The sequence below is a fragment of the Tachyglossus aculeatus genome, chromosome 5 (genome assembly GCF_015852505.1).
Source record: "Tachyglossus aculeatus isolate mTacAcu1 chromosome 5, mTacAcu1.pri, whole genome shotgun sequence".
NCBI classification, from domain to species: Eukaryota; Metazoa; Chordata; class Mammalia; order Monotremata; family Tachyglossidae; genus Tachyglossus; species Tachyglossus aculeatus.
In genome coordinates, this window is record NC_052070.1 from 14,911,270 (window position 1) to 14,925,851 (window position 14,582).

A 14,582-nucleotide genomic window follows, 5' to 3' on the forward strand; every position below is an offset into this window, starting at 1 on the left:
TCAAGGGTTATCTAATCTCTCTCTCTCTCACATTAAACATTAAGAAGGACAAAGAGCTGTAACAGATCTCTTGAGGTTCCTCACAGCTTTCTGACTTGAGAAGACCAAGGTATCAAAAAGAACCTTTATTTTTAGTGCTGTGCAAATTCAACATCTGATGTAGCCAAAGTTAATTTCCCATTTGTTGTCTTTATATTTTTAGATCCTAAAACTTCATGACCCACATCTAGGCTGGGCTCCTACAAAATGTGAGTAACGAGGCTCTTACAGAACAGTACCGACCAGTTTGAACTTACTATCATTAAATGATATTCACAAAACTCTTGGGTCCCTTCAGCTCAAGGCACTGTCCTGCAAATCTCTATGGGTTTTCAGTGGCTTCAGTTGATCGGTGATTGGGAGAAAAGCCACAAGAGCCCACCACATTTTCTGATGCTGCCAGCAGTGATTTCAGAGGAATAAAAGCTCAAGGTGGGTTTCTAGCAGGTCTGAAAGGTTCGGCTTTAAGCTCCTTAGACCCCCTTTGGGTAACACAGCACATTCTGGACTTGGTATTTTCTAGTTCGACACCAACTAAACTCCTTGCCTTTTCCTAATAGTGCTTCATGGCTGCTGTAAAAGTCAAATAAGCCAACAGAACTTACTTCGGATCTGTTTTTTGACTTCCTTAGCAGGGTCCAGCCAATTCTAAAAGGAAACAGATTTGGGATGTGAGTCAATATGCAATACAAAAGATTCTAAGTAATGACTGGATACAGGCATCAAGAAAACCCATTTTGTGAACCCGGCTGAGAAGGAACCACTCACTGCTAATCCAATCCCACCGGCCACTACACTGTCTCACATTCTGGCCTAATCAGGAAAAGATGACCTACTTTGGCAAAAACTCTCATTTGGATACAAATAATTTTTCCAACCTAGAACCTTAAGAAGTTCACTCTAGCACAGAGGAAAAAAAAAGGCAAGTTGTTCAGAGGTTTTTGAAGTTATACTTTCAAGAAGTTACACAAGACCTAAAACAGACAGACTTGCTCATCATTCCTCTGTTCCCACACATTAATCATTTTGGTGATTTAAGTTCTCAGAGGAGCTGAATAAATATGCATTTTAAGCAGCCCGTGAATTAATATTTGCATAACCCTTTCAGCTTTGCTTCTAAGGATTTTCAAGTACTTCTATGAAGTAAGGAAGAGAGAAGGTGCCTTTCAGAGGTAGAGTAGGCTAATCATCATCTACTGAATGACTGAGCAAAAAAGGTCTTTGGACATGTTTCTGTCTCTTGCCAACATAGGAACATAAACTTCCCTACCCTTTCTTAGTGAATACATGAGGAGTAAGAATTCTGTGGCTTTAATGCTTCAATTACTTAAATGTAAGATGACTTTTGAATCCTTTCCTTCACACTGCTCCCAGCTAAATGCCAGAGACCCCAGCCAGAATGAGGCTAATAGATCACGCTCTTTAGCCTTGTTATTGCTGGATATAGTTGATACTGCTGGACCCATTATATCAGTGAATCTGTCTGGTCAGCAATCTCCCTTTCAACTCTGCATTGAATTAAGGATAAAGAATCAACCCTGACAGTGAATCACTCTGTCAGTTTGTGTCACAACCTCAGCACTAACATATAATTGTTACCATCCAAGAAATAACGCATTTCACTGTCAGTGATTTCTAGTTAATTTGAATCAATCACCTTAGCAAGATACCAGTGATAGAAAAAGGTTTTCCGGAGTCTTAAAAATTCCAGGGCAAAAACAGGAGACCTGTGTTACTGTTCTGAGAAAACGCAAGGTTACCTATGAAGAGGTTGTTAAGAACAGGTGGCCCATCTACCCTCCAAAGTCGAAACAAAATTCACCTTTTGGTTTTCAGCATCTCGGTATGTTAGTCCAAAGTAGTCTTTTTCTAACAGGTTCAGATGTTCACACACTTTGTCAAACAGAATTTGGCCTCTGGAGCGTTTCTATGGAAAAAAACAGAAGCCGGTTTTCATCTTAACTATCACAAGAGGGAGAAGAGTGCTACTTAAACTAATTAATGCAGAAGATCAGAAACGTTTAAGAGTAAAATTCCTCATCTCACTTTCTTCCAAATTCACCCTTATGCAATAACAAACCAACAAGATTCACAATGCTGAACAAAAATGAACATCTGCAATCTCTTGTTCCTCATGGATAAATGGATTTAATAAATCATGAACTGGAGTTCCATCACTGATTATAACCCAGGACCCCTTACCAAAATTACAATCCATTAGCAAGTCTGGGATCTAGCAAATAAAAACATTTATAACCATTTACACAAGCTTAGCCACATTCCCTGGGGGAAAAAATGGTCACCATTCTTATTAGTAATGGATTTTCTATTATGTATGTAACCATTTGGTATGTGCCAAGCCCTGCACTAACTGGATCTAACATGGTCCCTATCCCACATAGGACTATCATTCAATGCAGGAGAGAGAGCAGGTATTTTATTTCCATTTTACAAATGAGGGAACTGAGACACTGAGAAGTTAAGAGTTTTGCCCACAGTAAGGAATGGAGCAGGGATTAAAATACTGACTTTCTTACTCCCAAACCCATGCTCTTTCCACTACAGCCACCCTACCTACAATGCCATGTTAGACTATTTGGAAAAACCTTCATCAATTGTATTTATTGAGCCCAAGAATCAGTGTGGTCTAGTAAACAAACCATGAGTTTGGGAATCTGAAGGACCTGGGTTGCAATCCCATGTCCTCCACTTGTCTCCTGTGTGACCTTGGACAATTCACTTCAATTCTCTGGGCCTCAGTTCCCTCATCTATAAAATGGAGATTAAGTGTGAGCCCTATATGGGACAGGAACTGTTTCCAAACTGATAATCGTGTATCTAACCCCAGGGCTTAGTTTGGTCCAAAGACATAAATTGTCGACTACCTTGTAAGTAGAAGTACAAGAGAATACAAATGATGAAAAAGCACGTTATGCAGTTAAATAACCAACAAAAGATTAGCCAGACATAAATGAAGTCTGTGTAAAGACCTTGATCTTATTCCCTGATAGTAAATTCTCTAAGGGCAGTAATTGAGCCTGCTGACTCTACTGTACTCTCCTAAACACATTTATTTATTTATTTATCTGTACTAATGTCTGCCTCCCCAACTATTCATTCATTCATTCAATCTTATTTATTGAGCACTTAATGTGTGCAGAGCACTGTACTAAGTGCTTGGAAAGTACAATTCAGCAACCAAGAGAGACAATCCCTGCCCACAACGGGCTCACAGTCTAGAAGCGGGGAGACAGACATCAAAACAAGTAAACAGGCATACTGTGAGCTCCTTGTGGGCAGGGACTGATCCTGTTTATTGTTATATTGTACTTTCCCAAGCACTTAGTACAGTGTTTTGCACAGAGTAAGTGCTCAATAAATATGACTGAATGAATGCATTAGGACAATGTTCTGCACACAGTTAGTGTTCAGTTAATAATTATCCCAGATTGAATAAAAGAGATGTTAGTCCTTTCCTTAACATGCTCTGAAACTGCAGTCCTTAATAATGATAATAATAACAGTAATGACGGTATTTGTTAAGCACTTACTATGTGCCAGGCACTGTACTAAGCGCTGGGGTGGATACAAGCAGATCGAGTTGGATACAGTCCCTGTCCCGTGTGGGGCTCAAAGTCTCAATCCCCATTTAACAGATGAGGTAACTGAGGCCCAGAGAAGTGAAGTGACTTGCCCAAGGTCACACGGCAGACAAGTGGTGGAGCCGAGATTAGAACCCATGACCTTCTGATTCCCAAGCCCGTGCTCTATCCATTACATACCATCCTGCTTCCTTAGCCTTCCACAGTTGGGGAGGGAGGCTAGAACCGACCAAAGGCCTACAACCAGGGGACCAACTGACCATCGGTTTGGGAAACTGCCATTCTGAATTAAAATTAAGATGTCATTTTCGGCAGGCTACCAAGAAATCGTCACACCACATAAAAAACAGCCACTGGCTCAGTCAAAGACCTAAGGGTAAAGAAGGTCTAAGACTGGAAGCAAGGTTCTAAGACTGACAAGCTCTAGACTGTCAACTCTTTGTGGGCAGGGAATATATGTGTTTACTGTTGTATTGTACTCTCCCAAGTGCTTAGTACAGTGCTCTGTAAACAGTAAGTGCTCAATAAATATGACAATGAATGAACCTCCCCCACTGAAAATGCTTGGGATATTCTGGGAGCCCTGGACAATTGTTTGGCACCTTCTGGGAGGGGCCTGACTTGTCTGCCAGTAAAGAGGCGGCTCCCAAATTTCCTCAGCAGAGCAAGGGCAAGTGAAGTAGTGCTGCCATAGTGCTGAGAAGCAGCATGGCTCAGTGGAAAGAGCCCGGGCTTTGGAGTCGGAGGTCATGGGTTCAAATCCGGCTCCGCCAATTGTCAGCTGTGTGACTTTGGGCCAGTCACTTAACTTCTCTGTGCCTCAGTTACCTCATCTGTAAAACGGGGATTAAGACTGTTGAGCCTCCCGTGGGACAACCTGATCACCTTGTAACCTCCCCAGTGCTTAGAACTGTGCTTTGCACATAGTAAGCACTTAATAAATGTATTTAATAAATAAACAATAGCACTTATGAACATATTTACTGTTGCTTCCCCTATCTGAAATTCATTTTAATGTTGTGCTTTGCACATAGTAAGCACTTAATAAATGTATTTAATAAATAAATAAGCCATAGCACTTATGAACATATTTACTGTTGCTTCCCCTATCCGAAATTCATTTTAATGTCTGCTTCCCCAACTAGGCTGTAAGGGCAATGATTATGCGTACCAACTCTATTGATTAGTACTTTTCCAAGAGCTTAGAACAATGCTCTGCAAATAGTAAGTGCTCAATGTATTCCACTGATTGTAACTCTTGCCTCTCCGTGAAATCCAGCCAGAAGCAAACTTCATGCAGTGATGCTATTTCTCTTTACCCAAGCTATTCCTTGGTTAAAAATGAAGCTAGAGTGGGTTAACTTGGATATTAGCTTTAGGTGGGTGTGACTGTTTGTCAAGAAGCAGTATGAGTAGTGGAAAGAGCACAGGCTTGAGAGTCAGAGGTCTGGGTTTCTAATCCCGGCTCCACGGCTTGTCAGCTGTGTGACTTTGGGAAAGTCACTTAACTTCTCTGTGCTTCAGTTGCCTCATCCGTAAAATGGGGATTAAGACTGTGAGCCCCGTGTGGGACAACCTGATTATCTTTTATCTACCCCAGTGCTTAGAACAGTGCTAGGCACCTGGTAAGCGATTAACAAATGCCATAATAATAATAATAATAATAATAATTATGCTATTTGTTAAGTGTTTTCTATATGTCAAGCACTGTTCTAAGTGCTGGGGTAGATACAAGTTAAGCATGTTGGACACAGTCCCTATTTTTTTTAAATAGTGGTTATGTGCTAAGCACTTACTAGTATAAAGCACTGTTCTAAGAGCTGGGGTGCTACAAGTTAATAAGGTTGGACCTAATCCCTAACCCACATGGGGCTCACAGTCTAAGTACGGGAGTTAGGATAGGTTTCAAATCTCCATTTTACAGTGAGAAAACTGAGGCAGAAAGAAGTGACTTGCCACAGGTCACACAGCAGGTACCTGGCAGAACTGCGATTAGAACCCAGGTCCTGACACCCAGACCTGTGCTCTCTCCAGTAGGCCACAATGCTTGTCCCACATGGGGCTTCCAGACTAAGTGGGAGAGGCACCAAGTATTGAATCCCCACTTTACAGATAAGGTAACTGTGGCACCGAGAAGTTAAGTGACTTGCCCAAGGTCACACACAACAGACAAGTGGAGGAGGTGGAATTAGAACCCAAGTCCTCTGACTCTCAGGACCGTCTTTTCACTACTCTGTCATTCTGGACTAAACCCTGTTTCTCAGCCTGTTCCCCATGCAAAGCTATCAGTCAGGTAGCAACACGGCTTAATGCACGTTGTTTGACTTCTTTTAATCAAACTCTCATCCTAGCCCTGAGAGTCTTAGGCTATAAATATGACTTTGCAAACCTTTGTTTTGTTCTTTGCCTACTTATGTTTTTTTTAAAAATTCCAACTTTGATTTATCTGAGCTTGGGGATTTTGTTCAGTTGCGGCACCTACGGCCTATAGGAATTCTCAATTCAATCCTCGCTGGAGTTTCTGATTCTTACCTTCCTTTAGTAGTCATAAATACAGGATGGCTCATTTAAGGTCACTCATCCAAATGTATTTACTGAGCACTTATTGTGTGCAGAACACTGTACCAAGCACCTGGGAGAGTACACTACATCAATAAGCAGACAGATCCCCTGCCCACAATGAGTTTACAGTCCACATTCAGAAAAGCGGCCCCAATTCCCATCTCATGAGTAAAAAGCAATACCCTTAGGCTCTACAAATATTCAACAGAATGTTTTGCACAGGTTTATCATACAAATGTGTGGTACTTTAGTTTGCATTACCAACGTTATAAAATAATTCTGTTTCTAAAGCTTACCGTTTCTTTTCCTAAGAACCACGGAAAGCTAATATAGCTTGACAGTACTGCCTTTAAGGCAATTCCTACTTGTCATTAAGAGATGAACTCCATATTGGGTTCCACATCCTGATCACATTAGAGTCAACATAACTTGACATTTTATTCTCTTTACTGTTCTCCTAAAGTCTCAGGTGCTATTTCATTTCTAAAAATCCCAAATATAAGTCTATTCAGTTCAACTAAACACAAATCAAAGCAGAAACACTTCTTGTTCTTCGTTCTCATTTCAATTACATTTTAAGAGCTGTATCATAGTTAAGATTTACATTTGCCATTTACCACCCACAAACGCACACACTAACGGTGAAAAATGTGAACGGTCTTTATAATACCGAATTTTACTTGAAACAGTTAAACTGTGTTTCAAGCAAAAGTCACTACAGTTCATCACTTTCCCCAAGGCAGACTGCAGACTTGAAAGAAAAATGAATGAGGTAAATAAAACAAAATTGAAAATTATTCTTTAATCAATACATGAGGCATTTGAAGAAAATGTTCACTACTGAAAATGAATCGCACATTAGCAGAAGTGCATTTATGAAATTTACATAAAACATAATTCATGAATATAGCCAGCATGTTGACTACTTCTGGCTTCATTATTATGTATAATGATTATTAAAAAGTGAGTTATTCCCACTTGACACCTGGAAACAATTTATAGACTCTTTTGTCAACTGAGATTTGAGTCTTCTATTTGCTAATAAGAAAATCTGATCTCTCCCTCCTACTGCCACGCCCCAGACTGCACAGTACATTTCCCTCTTCCCAAAGTACTCACTGTTGTCTCATTTCTTTCACCACCAACCTCTATTCTGACTCCTGTCTGGAACTACTTTTCCCTTCACATCCATGAAGCAGCATGGCCTAGTGGCTTGGGAGTCAGAAGGACCTGGGTTCTACTCATGCCTCTCTCACTTCACTGTGTGACCTTCAGCAAATCACTTAACTTCTCTGTGCTTCAGCTACCTCATCTGTAAAATGGGGATAGAGACTGTGAGCCCCACGTAGGACAGGAACTGTGCCCAACCTGACTACCCTTGTATCTACCCCAGCACAGAGCTTAACAATTATTATTATTATTATTATTACTATTATTATTATTATTATTAAGCAGACCATTTCTCTTCCCATCTTCACAAACCTACTGAAATCACATCTCCTCCAGGAGGCTTTCCTTGATTCATAAGAATGATAATAATATTGAGTATTAAGTGCTTACTATGTGCCGAGCACTGTACTCAGTGCTGGGGCAGATTCAAGATGATCAGGTTGGACAGTTATCCTTCCACTTTATATTCCTCCCATTACCTCCCCCTGCCTCTTCAATCAATCCATCATCATCATCATCATCATCAATCGTATTTATTGAGCGCTTACTATGTGCAGAGCACTGTACTAAGCGCTTGGGAAGTACAAATTGGCAACATATAGAGACAGTCCCTACCCAACAGTGGGCTCACAGTCTAAAAGGGGAAATCCATCGATCAAGAGTAGTTACTAGGCACTTACTCTGTGCTTCAGTTTGGGAGATTACAATATAATTAGTAGCAGTAGTAGCAGCAATGTTTATTAAGCATTCACTATGTTGTGGGCAGGGAACACATCAACCAATTCTGTTGTACTCGCCCAAGGGCTTAGTACAGAGCTCTGCACACAGTAAGTGCTCAATAAATAACACTGATTGATTACAGAGCACTGTACGAAGCACTAGGAAAGAACATACAGGTGGGAAGAATAAACAAGATTCCTGTCCTCAAGGAGTTTACAATCTAATGGGGGAGAAAGACACTGAAATAAATTACAGGTAGGGAAAAGCAAGCGGCCCAAGTACTTAGGTGACCCTGAAGTAGTCAAGTGGCAGTAGAGGTGACTGTCTTCTCCTACGGTTTGAAAAACCATGACCACAGTCAACAGAAGAAGCTTATCCTCTGTTGCCTTCCTTCTGCAGAAATTCACAGTCACGTAACAGCTCAACACTTAGTTAATGTTGGGATGTTTTGCTTTTTACTAAGTGATGGCTACTGTAAAAGTGTCTGTACCACATTAAGGAATTTCATATTTTTCCAAAAAATGCTGGAACTGATCCCAATGTAAAACATTTTATATCTGTGAGAGAAGCATGTCCACAGTACAGCCATTCAGGACACAGTCACATTTTCAGGGAGTATAAACCCACTCAATCTGTTGGATTTGGAGGTAAAAGCTTTGTTATCTGGCATCCTTGGGGGAATAGACAGAACCAGTTAATTAGATGTACCGGATATCCAAGAGACAGAGAAGCCGCGGGAGTGAAGCACAATCACAGAGGACTTCAATAAAAAGCAATACCAGAAAGTCCGTTGATTGGATTAAGAGATAAGCTGTAGTTGAAACTTGCTTTGAATTAAAGCTGCTTGCCAATTAGATTACCAGAGAATTTATGTTAGTAGCCCCAGAGAGCTGTAGTAGGGAAGAAGTGCTACAAATTATTTTTCCACAAGAGATCAATTGAGATATGAGGCTCTAAAGAGGCTCTAAAGAATGTTTGCTTCTAGAACTTTCCATAACAGCCAGTCAATCGATAGGATTTACTGAGCACCTATTGCATACAGAGCACCTGTAGTAAGTTCTTGTGAGAGTTCAATAAAGTTAGACCACCATTCCTGTCCTCAAGTTTACAGCTCCAGGAGGAAAGATGGGAAGATACTACACAACATGCTTGGGTGTTTCTCTGACCTGTAATTTATTTTAATGTCTGTCTTCCCTATTAGATTTGAAGATCCTTGACTGCAAAGACCCTGTCTACTTACTCCATTGGGTTCCACAAAAGGATTAGCATCATTTTGAGCTAGACCAATTTATCTGATGAAGTCCTTCAAGATAATAATGATCATAATGATGGCATTTATTAAGCGCTTACTATGTGCAAAACACTGAAGAGCTGGGGAGGTTACAAGGTGATCAGGTTGTCCCACGGGGGGCTCACAGTCTTAATCCCCATTTTACAGATGAGGTAACTGAGGCCCAGAGAAGTTAAGTGACTTGCCCAAGGTCACACAGCTGACAATTGGTGGAGCCGGGATCTGAACCCATGACCTCTGACTCCAAAGCCTGTGCTCTTTCCACTGAGCCATGCTGCTTCTCTAATTACTGGACAAGCAGCTGCTTTATTACCTCCTCCATTGTCTATGTGGTTAAAACTACACAGTCCCTGGCTTAGCAATAATAATAATAATAATGATAATAATAATAATAATGGTATTTGTTAAAAGCTCACTATGTGCCAGACACTGTACTAGAAGCTGAGGTGGATACAAGCAACTCGGGTTGGACACAGTCCCTGTCCCATGTGGGGCTCACAGACTCAATCCCCATTTTACAGATGAGGTAACTGAAGCACAGAGAAGGAAAGTGACTTGGCCAAGGTCACACAACAGACAAGTGGTGGAGCCATGATTAGAACCCATGTCCTTCTGACTCCTGGGCCCATGCTCAATCCACTACACCACGCTGACACTTACTATGTGCTAAAGACTGTCCTAAGTGCTGGGATAGATACAAGATAATCAGGTCCTGTAATGGGCTCACAGCCTCAATAAGAGAAAGGCTGTGAGCCTCGCAGGGGAGGAGCCAGGGAATAGGGAGGGTGGAACATTCCATAATCCCTGTTCAATCAATCAATCAATCAATCATATTTATTGAGCGCTTACTGTGTGCAGAGCACTGTACTAAGTAAGCCCTTGGGAAGTACAAGTTGGCAACATATAGAGACAGTCCCTACCCAACAGTGGGCTCACAGTCTAAAAGGGGGAGACAGTGAACAAAACCAAACATACTAACAAAATAAAATAGAATAGATATATACAAGTAAAATAAACAAATAAATAAATAAATAAATAAATAAATAAATAAAGTAATAAATATGTACAAATATACACAGAAGCTAAACCTCCCACATATTAAACTGGCCAGAAAACCAAACATACTAACAAAATAAAATAGAATAGATATGTACAAGTAAAATAAATAAATAAATAAATAGAGTAATAAATATGTACAAATATACACAGAAGCTAAACCTCCCACATACTAAACTGGCCAGAAAATACTCTTGTCCGCCTTCAATGCTAAATAAACTGCAGGTGCCTTTTCTTAACTGCACAAACTCATTATTTTTCTAAATCTAAAAGGAGCTAGCTACTAGGGAATCTGAAGTGACTCGCCCAAGGTCACACAGCTGACAAGTGGCGGAGCTTACGTACCGGCGCTCGGGTGGACACAAGCAAATCGGAGTCACTGTTCCGACTCCTCTTGGAGTTGCTTGGTGTTCCCACCACTTCCCACTCCTCCTTTCCGTCCTCCTGAAGAGCAATGATGGTGGCCCACCATTCCCGGTGTCTCCCTGCAGTGTTGCCCCGCAGGGGCAGGGGCCAGAGCAGCAGACACGATAGGCACCCTGCCCCCTCTCCCGAGAAGCAGGAATACATAGCCTTGTGAGGCTCGTGAGACTCCCAGGGAAATTGCCCAACCTCCCTTCTCCTCATCGGCACCAGACTGTATCCAGGGAAATTGCCCAACCTCCCTTCTCCTCATCCTGTATCACAGGATTAACCGAGGTTCCAAACCAATCCACTCCCAACTGCAGAAACCACTCAGTGAAAATCGCTTATTAGTGAGTCGAATTTGGTGGAGGACGTTCAGAGGAATACCCTTAAACCCATCATTTATTTGCTCATTCATTTAATCGCCTTTATTGAGTGCTTACTCAGCACTTGGGAGAGTACAATAACAATAAACAGACAATTTCCCTGCCCACAACGAGCTTACAGTCTAGAGGGGGAGACGGACATTATGCAAATGCACTTAGACAATTACCACCCCTGACATACTCTCCCAGGAAATTAGTTCAGTACTCTCCATGGAAACAAAAGCTCAATAAATACTGACAGATTGAATAAAGAAGTTGTTTAGGAGACGGCTGGACATGGCTTCAACTTTGTAGATCTTCAGGTCATGATGAAACTTGATGCCACTTTGTCCCTTCATCCTTTAGGTCAGCTACCCAGAGATCATTTGGCCTTATAATAGCAATGATAATCAATCAATCAATCATATTTATTGAGCGCTTACTGTGTGCAGAGCACTGTACTAAGCGCTTGGGAAGTATATGTTGGCAACATATAGAGACAGTCCCTACCCAACTGTGGGCTCACAGTCTAAGAGAATAATAATGGTGATGACAATATTTTTAAGTGCTTACTATGTGTTAGGCATGCTACTAAGCACTGGGGTAGGTACATGATAATCAGATAGGACAGACATGGGACTCATGGTCTAAGGGAAAAGGAGAACAGGAATTTAATTCCCATTTTAAAGTTTAGTGAGAAGTTTAGTGACTTGCCTAAGGTCACACAGCAGGCAAGTGACAGAGTCACTATTATAACCCCAGTCCTCTATCCCCAGGCCTGTGCTCACCCCACTAGGACACACTACTTCCTTCTCAACTTGCTTTTTCACTTATCTGTGTTCTCCCTAAGTAGAAAATTTAATGACAACAAGTTCCATGTGACAAGTGAAAATATTTGACTGTTGGTAAGGTTTCCCTGGTGAAGGGCAGCACATAACTTTACTCTTTATGTCTGTAATTCATCCAGAATTCCAGGCTGACCCAATGGAGCAGTTCATATTAATCTTCATGTGTTGTAGGCATGCTTCAAAAGCAGGCATTAGTATACAACAGCTCCTCTCTCACTGACTCCATAAATGTCACCTGTCCTGGAGACTTGAAGAGTTTCCCAGGAGACAGGTGCTAGACTGTGCTGAATCACATTTCAGCCGACCTTTATTGAGAGACCTGTGATTTCAAAGCAACCAGAGCTTACGTTGGAGGTTGGCAAGAGACTTGTAGGAACTGAAAGGAGAAACTACACTGCCCAGCAGTGAAGGGTTGTTCTGGAATCTATTGTATTTTACTCTCCCAAGGACTTAGTACAATGTTCTGTACCCACATATTCAACCTGTCCCCAAACCCTGTTGCTTCAACCTTCACAACTTTGCTAAAATCCACCCTTTTCTCTCCATTTGAACGGTTACCACATTAATCCAAGCACTTATTCTATCCCGCCTTGATTACTGCATCAGTAAAGCAGCGTGGCTTAGTGGAAAGAGAATAGGCTTGGGAGTCAGGGGACGTGGGTTGTAATCCTGGCTCAGCCACTTGTCTGCTGTGTGACCTTTGGGCAAGCCACTACTTCTTGGTGCCTCGGTTACCTCATCTGTAAAATGGGGATGAACACTGTGAGCCCCACGTGGGACAACCTGATTACCTTGTACCTACCCAAGTGCTTACAAAAGTGCTTGGCATCATCATCATCAATCGTATTTATTGAGCACTTACTGTGTGCAGAACACTGTACTAAGCGCTTGGGAAGTACAAGTTGGCAACATATAGACACAGTCCCTACCCAACAGTGGGCTCACCGTCTAAAAGTGGGCTCACAGTCTAAAAAGTGGGCTCACAGTCTAAAAAGTGGGCTCACAGTCTAAAACATAGTCTTGGCACATAGTAAGCACTTAACAAATACCACAATCATCATCATCATCAGCCTCCTTCCTGGCTTCCCTGCCTCTCACCTCTCCCCACTCCAGTAAATACCTTCACTCTACTGCCTGGATCATTTTTCTACAAAAATGTTCGGTCCATGTTTCCTCACCCAAGAACCTCCAGAGTTTCCCATCCACCCCCAGATCCAACAGAAGCCCGTTACTGTCAGCTTTAAAGCATTCAGTCACCTTGCCCCCTTCTACTTTACCTCCCTGAATTCCTATTACAACCCAGCCCGCACACTTCGTTACTCTAAAGCCAACCTACTCATTCATTCAACCATATTTATTGAGCGCTTACTGTGTGCAGAGCGCTACACTAAGCACTTAGGGAAGTACAATACAACAATAAGCAGTCACGTTCCCCGCCCACGAGCTACTCACTGTACCTCAATCTCACCTATTTCACCACGGAACTCTCACCCACATTCATTCATTCATTCAATCGTATTTATTGAGCGCTTACTGTGTACAGAGCACTGTACTAAGTGCTTGGGAAGTACAAATTGGCAACATATAGAGACGGCCCCTACCCAACAGTGGGCTCACCCACATCCTGCCTCTGGTCTCGAACGCCCTCCCTCTTCATATCTGTTAAACGATTACTTTGCCCACCTTAAGAGCAAATCTCCTCCGAGATGCCTTCCCCAACTGAGCCCTTATTTCCTCTCCCACTCCCTTCTGTATTGCCCTTGCACTGGCACCATCACCCTCAGCCCCAGCCCCCTTATGTACATACCCATAATTTATTCATTTATATTTATGTCAGTATCCCCTTCAAGACAGTAAGCAGGGAACGTGTCTACTAACTCTGTCCAGGGCTCAGTACAGTGCTCTGCACACAGAGAGTGCTCAGAAAATACCATTCATTGATGGACTAGTTGTTTGGATGAAGCAAAGGTCCCAGAATTATACTGTGGGGCAAAAGAAGTAACTGCGTCTTTTGGCCTCTGTCCAAGAAACAGGCCTATCACATGGAAAGAAGCCCCTTTGTCACTCACTGATTATAATAAAAATCGTGGTTTTTGTTAAGCACTTACTATGTACCAAGCATTGTACCAAGCACCGGGGTAGTTACAAGATAATCAGGTCTCACCAGGGGCTCACCGCCTAAGTAGGAGGGAGAACAAGTATGACACTCTCAATTTACAGATGAGGGAAGTGACCTGCCCAAGGTCATACAGCAGTTATGTGGCAGTCAGGATTAGAACCCAGGTCCTCTGACTCCCAAGCCTGTGCTCTCTCCACTAGGCCATGCTGTTTCCCAATCAATCTTTATGGGAAAGATTAATCAAAGCAACAAGGGGCTGATTTTCTGGTTTAATTCTGAGCTTCTTCTCACATTCCTTTTCATCATCATCAATCGTATTTATTGAGCGCTTACCATGTGCAGAGCACTGTACTAAGCGCATTTTCGAGTAAACTTTGGAGTAAATTCTTCTGAACACACTATTAT

The 14,582-nt window shown here is 41.9% G+C and overlaps 1 protein-coding gene across 5 annotated transcripts in view; it reads right to left on the minus strand.

Moving 5' to 3' along the window:
• The window catches only part of EPB41L3 (erythrocyte membrane protein band 4.1 like 3), a 208,919-nt gene that overhangs the window by 72,252 nt on the left and 122,085 nt on the right, over window positions 1-14,582 (minus strand). For all 5 annotated transcript variants that reach the window (XM_038747543.1, XM_038747548.1, XM_038747547.1 and 2 more), the window contains exons 4-5: window positions 1,862-1,966; window positions 645-687 (exon numbers count right to left, since the gene is read on the minus strand). In XM_038747543.1, the coding sequence (XP_038603471.1) occupies window positions 645-687; window positions 1,862-1,966 (148 nt within the window). The remainder of the gene's footprint in view (window positions 1-644; window positions 688-1,861; window positions 1,967-14,582) is intronic.